An 11135-nucleotide genomic window follows, 5' to 3' on the forward strand; every position below is an offset into this window, starting at 1 on the left:
TTTCGTGTATTTATTTTTTTCACTTTCATGCGCATGATCATGCACATGCTCCTGTCATGCAAACTTGTTGAGAGAACAGTGGCGTCGAACAAATAATTTTTCAAAAATAAGAATTAAAACATGGCTGATCCAGCCCCTCGTGTCCTACGCTGTTGCAAACTGACTTTTTGCGGACTGCGCATTCAATCGCGCGTGTGCGCAAATAAACAGGAAAAAAATAAACACCCAAAAGACAGCACCTACTTTCTTTTGTGTATTTATTTTTTTTCACTTTCATGCGCATGATCATGCACATGCGCCTGCCATGCAAACTTGATGAGAGAACAGTGACGTCGAACAAATAATTCTTAAAAAATAAAAATTAAAACACGGCTGATCCAGCCCTTCATGTCCTACGCTGTTGCAAACTGACTTTTTTCTGACTGGGCAATCAATTGCGCATGCGTGAAAATAAACAGGAAAAAAAATAAATACACAAAAGAAAGCACCTATTGTTTCGTTTTGTATTTTTTCTTCATTCTCTAGAACAGATTAATAATTTTCATTCATTTTGTTTGACTTGAATTAATATGATACATGAATTGAATCTAAACTATTTATAAAAATATTGTGTTTAAACATTATTGCTAGTTCTGAATATAATTGCTCCATTTCTTTAATCATAAATTTTATACTTTTCTGTGTTTTTATGTTTTTATCAGTTTTTATATAAATAACATGTGTATAACTTCAGTTGTTACTGAACTACGCTTTTTATCATTGCTTGTCGAGAATTGCATTCTTGTCAATATGATTTCAAATAATTTATCCTACGACAATATGCGATGAAAAGACTCTTCTGTTGCACGTAATGAATCATTCAATCTAATCTAGAATAGAAAACTAATCGATTGTTTTAAGAATTCAAGTGACATATGAAATATGTCATAATAGTGATACTAATACTCGTGACAGCTGATAAGGTACGCGCATGTGCACTCGCTCTTCCATGGTTATTAATTGTCAGCTTTTTATTACATATTATTGCATATTATTTTAATTAATTAATTATTATCAGGCAAATAACGAGGCAGAAAAATTTGAATCCAGCAAATCAAACTCTACAAATTAACGATAAAAAAACTTGTGATAATAAATTAGGTGTTGAAAAAAATTTTACAAGGTCTGCACCCGTATTCACAGGGAAAATTTTATACAATTTAGGGCTTTTTTTGGCCACTGATGGCGCTTGTCAAATTTTTTTTACATAGATTCCACATACAAAAGCTCACAAGCGCTGCCAGTGGAGGAAAAAAGCCCTAAATTGTAATGCCCTGTGAATACGGGTGCAGCTATTTCACATCCTTTCGGCTAAGTGTCTACCACCCAAGCCTTAAGGTACATTCTCAGCTAGATTTTGTGGGCGTGTCCTAAATAAAATCCTATGCTTTTTACATTGAAGATTTTGTCCTACCAACCCCAAAAAACTAAAAGTTTGAACTTTTCGTGATCATTTTTTTTGTGTTAACAATTTATTTTTTCCATTATTAATTAATCTTATGCAATATATTCCAATAAAAACCAATTATATATTGATAAAAACAATTATTCTATAATATTTATTCATTTCAATATTGCACACAAAAATTTTTTTTTGTTAGTATGCATCACTGATTTGTATCAGTATGAAGTTTTTTATTTATATCCAATTAATATTAATATTTATTATCAATCTCAATTTTATATAGTTAATAAAAACATTTTTAATAATATTTTCATTAATGTTTGCATTTATGATGCTCCATTATTTTGTAATCAAATTTCTTTTATGCAAGTTTAAATTTTCCCGCTTTTTCAATATTATGGCTCTTCATTAGAAAATCAGTAAAAAAACAACTTTTTACCACATATTTTTAATTAAAATAACGAAATCAGTTCTCTAACCCCATATAAACCAGGTATTAAAAAATTCCTTATTATTTTTACTATTATCTATCAGTTTTTCAATAAAATCTTATATTTAGAAATGTAATTTAGTTATGATCAAAAAAATTTCAAACATCCCCTCCCATAAGAGCCCATGTTTAACCTCTCTAAAAGTAGCCAACTTTAATTAATTATTATAAAAAAAATAAGTCTGTAACATAATATATTATTTCACGAAATGATTTATCAATATTTCAATTACATACTGTATAAATTTCAAGAAATTCTTATATTCGGAAGGTAGCTGAGAATGTACCTTAATGCTTTTTATATAAAAAATTATTATCACTCACCTATTCTGTCATCAGTATATCCGTTTTGTGTGATTTTTGTGTACTACAATCGTTGCACAAAAGAGCTGTCTTATTGATGTAATTTTCGCTAAAGTCAATTTTTAATTGAAACTTATTTCGACGGAATAATATTTGCTTTGTACAATCATTATTTAATACTGAATTTAAATAATGATTTATTAATAGTACCAATAAATACAGAAAATGAACTATATATTTAAAAAAACAAATGGTATTTATAATAATAAAAAAAAATATATACCTATGTCATTGTAATTGTTCGGCTCTTTGTGGATCAAATCAAACTTTATAAATTACGTATTTATCTAAGAATTCACAGAACTCGTATATTATACCATGAATTAGTTTTTAAAAAAAGCGAAGTAATGGACCAACGGTTATAATTATATAAGAATATTTGAACTTTTCTAATAATAATCATCATAATCATAGCTTTCATCAACACTATTTCTACAAATCCGATTAATGTCATCTTCGTCAGGTTCAGCTTCTTCATCATTATCCTCATCGTAATCATCAATTTCTCCACCTTCCTCGTCATCATTAAAACTGATTTGATTCTTCGGTGATAATTTTGTCTCGATTTTTGTCTCAATTTTAACATCTTTTTTAGGTGATCTTGACGTTGACGGTATTGTTGGTGCTGGTTTATTTGATATTCTTATCGAACAAACATTACTTGGCCTGACTATCTCTGAAGTTGCCACAACTTCATCTAATTTATCTTGCGAATCTTTATTTTCAACACTAGTGTTTAGACTTTTTAAAACTTCATAATTGATTTTCGTTGATATTTTTTTTTCCCGCAACATTTTTTCAATAGCCTCACCAGCTGAACTTGCTGGTATCTGATTTTTTTTTCTACTACCAGTTTTACGTTTTTTCTTTTCCGGTTTACCATCTTCTATATCTTTCAGTCGTTGAGCTTCTTTCTCCTTCATTTGCTCCAAATAATCAGCATTAATTACAGTCCATGCACTTGCTTTTGTGTCAGTAGCTTTTTCAGAAAGTATATAACTATCCAGTTCATCATCATCAAGACCAGTAATGTCCAGCTCACCACTTGTGCTCTCAAACGGATCGATAGTTGTTTTCTTATCTGATGTATCATATAAAGATGAAGCAAGTCCCATGGCTGATACATCTGGACCAAGACCTACCGGCTCGTTATTATTAGATAGATCATTAAGGCTGCTCGATTTATTACTAACATAGCTATTGATAGTATTCATCGTACTTTCTTCAATAAAACGATTGGTATCAACTTCTTCAATTGATTCGGTATTTTTTCTCTTTCTTTTTTGGCTTTTAGACATTGTATGTTCATTAAGCTGCTGTTCAATTTCACGTTGCAAATCATCAAAATCATTTAAATCAAAATGTTCTAATTGTTCCAGTCGTTCACGATCTTTTTTTCTGGCAGCTTTAAAAGCTGGTGGATCTTGTTCTGCTTCAAGTTCAATGTCAAAAAATTCATCAAGTGTCAAGGCACTAGATGGTGTATCACCAAATTCAATTAACCTTTTTCGAAGTGTTGATTCATGTACTTGAACAATTTTGATGATATCAGTTGGTGTCCGATTGAAATCGTGAAGTCTGGCTGCAATCAATAGAGCAGCCCCACAAAGACCAGATGGTCTTCTGCCAGTATGAATGTTGTCTTTTTTCATTCTTTTGACAAGTCTTGAAGCAGTGTTTATAACATCTTTTGTTTTGTTACCAAAATCGAGTTCACGGCCATACCTCGCAACGTACAGACACGGATCAAATGTAGGAACAGAAATACAAAGTTCTTTTGTAAAATGAAGATATGTTTTACCCAATTCATAAACATCAATTTGTAAAACTTCACTTATGTCGATAAGTAAATATTCAATTCTTTCTATTCTGCACGCTATGTAAATGCATGCAGCATAATTAAGATTTTTATCACGTCCACGTGTCATATTTCTGCTAAGTGCTTGTCTGTAAAAAGTGACAGCCATATCACTAATGTAATCTGTTATACCCAATTGATTGCACAAAAGTTTTATACCCCTTTCGGCAGTTGACACTGTTATTTCACGTGAGGCACGTCCATTCGAATAGCCATTACCACCAAAGTTTGTTGAACCACCTGTACTGCCACTTGAAACAAAATGTCCAACGACAGTGGTTCCACCAGATGCGTTATCTTCGAAAGTTGTCGAACTCGTTAGCTGCTGGTCTTCAAGTACTGTACCACAATTTTTACAGTAAACATTGCCTCGCGATAAATCTTCATCAATATCAGTTGATCCACATTGTGTGCACTTTTTTCCAGACATTTTTATACTATTATTAGTTATTCTATAGTTGATTTAATCGTAGTTAGTACAATATACACAATAGTGTATTCATTAAGACAAACGACCATTAGTATTTCTAGTCTTCGTGAATCTTGACTAGTATATTAGATGCGGGTATGATTTAACCTCACTTTTTGTTTTTTTAATAACAACGTCTCTCTTTCACTGTCTATGATGCACATCAAGCATCGACTGAAAACTATAATTTCAATTGTTATGTTATTATTGTGAATTTATCTTTGATAACGTTGTTGTTTTGACAAAAATATTGGAAAATATTGGAGAATAAAAATTACAGTTGTCATGGTGTCATGATCAACTTACCTTTCACATGGAGATGATGTCTTTTTATTTATGGATTTTTCAGTTGACACTATGGTTGGATTTTGGTGTTCATTGTACTTTAATATATTTTGAGTGACATTAAAAAAATAATATTTGTCAATCACTATTATATCAGTCAGTAATATTTATATTGTTAACAATTGTCAATATTTGTAGCCTTAAGCATGCATACATTAGCTGTGTTCGATGGTCGTCTCGGCTCAGTTCCGTCTCACTTACGGCTCACTTATGGCGCTAGCGACGTACGGTTGTTTGAAGAACTACAAAGGCACAAAATCTCAATACAGGTGCTTATCTATATCATCACTGTATCAATGCTTCAATAAATATTGTTTATTTACTTTATGCAAACAGTGTCATCATAATAATCTATTACAATGAGTTGATAAATATATAATCAAAATGAATATAGAAAATATAATTCAGGTGAGAGCAAATAGTGAATGAAAGGAATAAAAATGAAAATACAAATTTTGGAGATGGAATTATTATCTGTGCTATTGAACAATAATTTTTTATCTTTCATACATAGGAAATAGATGAAAACAATCAAAATAATATTATGAACTCATTTTGTTATTACAAAATTAAAGTTTTAATAAATAACAATAAATTTTGAAACGACAACGAACAACAACAACAATCGTCATTTCGTCAATCAACAATATTTATTGGGGCATTGATACAGTGATGATATAGATAGGCACCTGTATTGAGATTTTGTGCCTTTGTAGTTCTTCAAACAACCGTACGTCGCTAGCGCCATAAGTGAGCTGTAAGTGAGACGGAACTGAGCCGAGACGACCATCGAACACAGCTATTCTCAGCTAGATTTTGTGGGCGTGTCCTAAATAAAATCCTATGCTTTTTACATTGGAGATTTTGTCCTACCAACCCCAAAAAACCAAAAGTTTGAACTTTTCGTGATCATTTTTTTTGTGTTAACAATTTATTTTTTCCATTATTAATTAATCTTATGCAATATATTCCAATAAAAACCAATTATATATTGATAAAAACAATTATTCTATAATATTTATTCATTTCAATATTGCACACAAAAATTTTTTTTTGTTAGTATGCATCACTGATTTGTATCAGTATGAAGTTTTTTATTTATATCCAATTAATATTAATATTTATTATCAATCTCAATTTTATATAGTTAATAAAAACATTTTTAATAATATTTTCATTAATGTTTGCATTTATGATGCTCCATTATTTTGTAATCAAATTTCTTTTATGCAAGTTTAAATTTTCCCGCTTTTTCAATATTATGGCTCTTCATTAGAAAATCAGTAAAAAAACAACTTTTTACCACATATTTTTAATTAAAATAACGAAATCAGTTCTCTAACCCCATATAAACCAGGTATTAAAAAATTCCTTATTATTTTTACTATTATCTATCAGTTTTTCAATAAAATCTTATATTTAGAAATGTAATTTAGTTATGATCAAAAAAATTTCAAACATCTCCTCCCATAAGAGCCCATGTTTAACCTCTCTAAAAGTAGCCAACTTTAATTAATTATTATAAAAAAAATAAGTCTGTAACATAATATATTATTTTACGAAATGATTTATCAATATTTCAATTACATACTGTATAAATTTCAAGAAATTCTTATATTCGGAAGGTAGCTGAGAATGTACCTTAAGTGTGTTGAGTAAGTCCCACACACAGTGTTGGGTAGGTATGAAACCCATTGTAATTTACAATGTAATTTACATGTAATTTACAATGGGTAAATGTAAATACCAAGAAGACTAGAAATACAGGAGGACTTACTCCCTATCTCGCCTGTATATAAAAACCGTATCGCTATATGGTCGCCGCAAAATTGAGGGGCGCTAGTAGTAACACGGTAACGTGCGCGACTTGTATCGCTTTTTTTTTACAATGCGCACAATACAAACATACTCTGACAAACACTAATAGAGCATTATACACATGATCATGGTAGAAATATACAGGTAGGTCCATGCGCATACGTTTTTTTAAGCCAATAAGAAGTGCTGACCACCGGTTGCCATATTGGCTAAAGTGGCGCGACTTTATTTAAATCATAAATTAAAATACATATTAAAGATAGAAGATTAAAATCAAAAAATTAAAAGATAGAATATTAAAATTTAATAGAAGATTAAAATAATAAAAATACATAAACAAATGATTAATTATACAAAAAATAAAAAATAAAATACATATTAAGCCTTGTTACATATTTTTTTTAACTTATTTTTCTTTTTTTTTTATTTATTATCTTCTATAATTTGCTCATTAAAAACTGAGTCAAATGTACGTACAAGTATGTACCAAACATTGTATTGCATCCAGTGCAATATTTATATTGTTTTTTTTATCCAAATTTCTAGTTTGTTAACTAAACATGTAAAAATTTCTTTTATTTTATCTAATTGTTTTTTGTGAAAAAGTAAAAGTTCAATTTCTAATTGTTTTGCAACATCTATAAATACGTAGAATTATCAAATAATATTTTTAAAGTTTTTATTTATGATTAACAATGATTAATGTAACTTTTAAGCATGCCATACATAGATAAATAATTAACAGTACAATAATAATAATATGACAGACACATAGATTTACACACATGCAAACAAGATGGCCGCCAATGGTCTGCGCAGTAAATTTTTATTTTCGTCCGAGGCATGGACATACCTGTATATTTCTACCATGCACATGATGTTTGTTAGAGTATGTTTGTATTGTGCGCATTGTAAAACAAAAGCGATACAAGTCGCGCACGTTACCGTGTTACTACTAGCGCTCCTCAATTATGCGGCGACCGTATAGCGATACGGTTTTTTGAGGCAAGTTCGTCCTCCTGTATTTCTAGTCTTCTTGGTAAATACGACATGTTTTGATGATTTGGAGCACCATAACCCTATTAAGAATGTAAACAAATAAAGCTGTCAAATTTTCAAGTTGATTGTTGTTACTGTTGCAGACAAAAATAGAAATAGAGAAGGACAAAATGAATATTACAGGGAGATTAAGATGAATTAATATGAGGTTAAACAATAATATTCGCAATATGTCTGATCCTATTGAATATATGAGTGAGCAACAGTTTTTAGAAAAATTTAGGTTTTTAACAAGATATTTTTTTTATTCTTATTATTTTTGTTAACATAATTTAATTATCCATATTTTTTTGACATTAAATAAATAATATTCGAGGTTAATATTATTTATAATAAATTAATATTTTTATTGTTGAAAATTAATAAATAATACATACGCAGTATGAAGTACGCGCAGCTTTTTGTGCGCATGCTCCTTTCTTTTTTGGCTAAAAACTGAAAAGTTTTCAAAGCGGTGTCTCCACGCTATAGAAATGCTTGCAAGATCTTGCAGCAAGATCTATCATCACTAGATAATTACTAGAATTTTGGGGGAAATCAGCCTTTAAAAGCCTTGCAAAACTATCGCAGCCAATGGGACATGTTCCATTTTTTCGTACCAGATCTTGCTGCAAGAACTTGCATGAGATTCCTATAGCCTGGAGACACCGCTTAACCGATACCCGGTATTTTCCATATTTTTATTCCAGTTTTTACGACCCAGGAAAAAATTGCGTAGATCTACCCTGGTAGAAATAATCTCTCCGGATTTTCTCCGGATTTCTCCGCATTTACTCGAAACAAAAAACCGAATTAACAATAATTGTTTAGGCATTGAATAACTTTTGAACAAATCAACGTAGAAAAATTTTATAAAACTCAAAAAATTCTTATTCAAATTTCTGAGAGCCACACTGTTTACAAACAAACCGTTAAAATCAATCCTTAATGGTTATTTTTCCATTATAAGATAGTGCATAGTACTTATTGTTTAGGGTTACCATGCGTCCTGATTTAGCAGGACATGTCCTGATTATGAATGGCTTATCCTGATACGGTCCTGATTTGTTAAATGTCCTGATTTTTGAGACTCGTTTACAATTTAAAAAATTTTTTTTTATTATAATGTTTTTTTAATAAAAATAGTATAGAATTTATCATTTACGCTATCTATGATGGACTCTTGAATACTTCTAATTTTTGAAATTAAAATAGCGTGCAGTACATGTACCTCGTCATATAGAGTATAGGGGGCCCGATGCAAAATTTCTATAGCCTAGGGTGCGTTCCGTAGAGGACCGCGGTCTACCAAAAATAGGTGTGGTTTATCATGGTGAATTTAATTTCGTTGTAGTGTCAGCACTGCTATGCGTATTAGAAAACGTAAACAAACATAAGCAAACGTAAACACCGAAAAATATGATTAACGTATTATAAAGAAAAAAATAATTTGGCATCAAAAAAAAAATTGTCAATTAAAATAGTAGGTGTATATTGTTGTTATCTCAATTATTTAGCCTGTAAATTGTATTTCTTTTCAAAGTTAATGCTTCAAAACCTATCATAACTCAAATGTAAGGTTAGGACAGCACTTATATTTTTGTTATCTTTCAAGATCTTAAACTGGCTGATGTTGCTGTTCATTTTCAACAAAAACAACAATTACTACCTACATCAGTCAATAGATAATGTGTTTGAAGTGGAATTTTTCTTTTCATTTTGTTAACTGTTATTAACAAATTTATTGTTTTAATAATTTTATTCAGTACAAAATTCAGTAAGCACCACATCCACAACATTAACAATACATACATAGAAAGGTGTAAAAAAAAGTATACATGAGACTGGTTATTTTTTAGGGATTCCTAGGGAGATTTTTAATTTTTATGGATCCACTCTGATTATGGCCAAAAAGAACCGCGGTCCCCCTACGGAACGCACCCTAGGCAACCCTTCTTTTATTTTTGTAAATTATTTTTTGTAAATTTTGTGGCTTGCCATTAATTTATTCAGCGAAATTAATTCTTTAAAAATTAATAGGTAAACCACATCCTCTCCCTAGCTATTTTTCATATAGCTTTGAATTTGTTTAAATAAATAAAAAGCTATTGACAAATGGCTAAGGAAAAAATGTGGCTCACCAATTAATTTCTTTAGCTAAATTAATTCTTTAGAATTAATTGGTGAGCAACATCCTTTCCCCAGCCATTTTTTCTATAGCTTTTAACTTGTTGAAATAATTTTTAATTTAACAACTTAAAAGCCGTAAGGAAAATGCCTAAAGAAAGAATTTCGCTTATTACCAATTAATTTTTAATTAATTAATTTAGACAAAGAAATTGACTACGGTAAAAATTTTCTTATCGTTCGTGTAATTGTGATAGATAATTATTGAATGATTAAAAAAAAAACGAATAAATAAATAGCATATAATCACAATAAATGAATTGTTATGATTATCTACTTGAAACATAAATTTATGGGTGGAGAGGGTGAAATTTTGGAGCGGGAGAAAAATGTCCTGATTAGGTTTCCTAGAGATATGGTAACCCTATTATTGTTATAAACAATTGTTAATAACTCATTAATTTGGGCTCGGAACGATTTTTATCAAGAGAGTGTGGGCTCTCGGTATTCGAAAAACTAACAATTTGAGACTAAATTGAAGTTTTTAAGTTCAATTTTTCAAGAGTTATACGAAATCTAAAAAAACGTTAAATTAGTTTTTTCGTTAATTAACAAATATCTAACAATCGTAAAAAAATTGTTATTTCTCAATTAAATAGATTTTTTAATTTCAAGTATTCTGGCAAAAAATCGCATCCATGATTTGTTTTTAGTTTTCTTAATAATTCGTCTTAAAAATTTATCAACAATCTTCTTTTGTTAATAATAAATTAATAAAAAATTGCGCAAACTTCTATCATATCCTTGGTTATAGTATTTTTTCTAAGGTTTAATTTGGTGCTAGTACGAACTTTCTATCTACTTTACTTTAGGAGATATAACATATAAAAAAATTTTCAACTCAATCCGTGAGGGTCAGGCAGATGACCAGCTGAAGTGACTCGGAATGCCCCATATATATAATTAGATCTATTGAGATCTAATTATATCTAACTAGATCTCTTTAGATCTAAGTAGATATAATCAGATCTAAGTATAGATATAATCAGATCTAATTATATCGAAAATGCTGCGGGATCGAATTATATACAAGCATATATAATTAGATCTAATTACACTTAAAATTCAAAGATTTCAAAAAGATTACACGAGATTATTGATGATTATAAAAGATTACAAGAGT

At 29.8% G+C, this 11135-nt stretch overlaps 1 protein-coding gene across 2 annotated transcripts; it reads right to left on the reverse strand.

The window, feature by feature from the left end:
• Positions 1–1334: 1334 nt before the first annotated feature.
• Positions 1335–5185, reverse strand: LOC122851902 (transcription factor IIIB 90 kDa subunit-like). Of its 2 annotated transcripts, none has more exons than XM_044151402.1 (2): positions 4931–5185; positions 1335–4805 (listed from the first exon to the last, which is right to left on the reverse strand). In XM_044151402.1, the coding sequence occupies exon 2, from the start codon at positions 4583–4585 to the stop codon at positions 2687–2689; it is 1899 nt and encodes a 632-aa protein (XP_044007337.1). In that variant the 5' UTR covers positions 4586–4805; positions 4931–5185; the 3' UTR covers positions 1335–2686. The 2 variants fall into 2 exon arrangements, with proteins under 2 accessions (XP_044007337.1, XP_044007338.1); XM_044151403.1 differs by lacking the exon at positions 4931–5185 and having other exon boundaries at positions 1335–4244; positions 4315–4424.
• Between the last annotated feature and the right edge of the window lie 5950 nt (positions 5186–11135).

The sequence above is a fragment of the Aphidius gifuensis genome, linkage group LG3 (assembly GCF_014905175.1).
Source record: "Aphidius gifuensis isolate YNYX2018 linkage group LG3, ASM1490517v1, whole genome shotgun sequence".
Classification (NCBI taxonomy): Eukaryota; Metazoa; Arthropoda; class Insecta; order Hymenoptera; family Braconidae; genus Aphidius; species Aphidius gifuensis.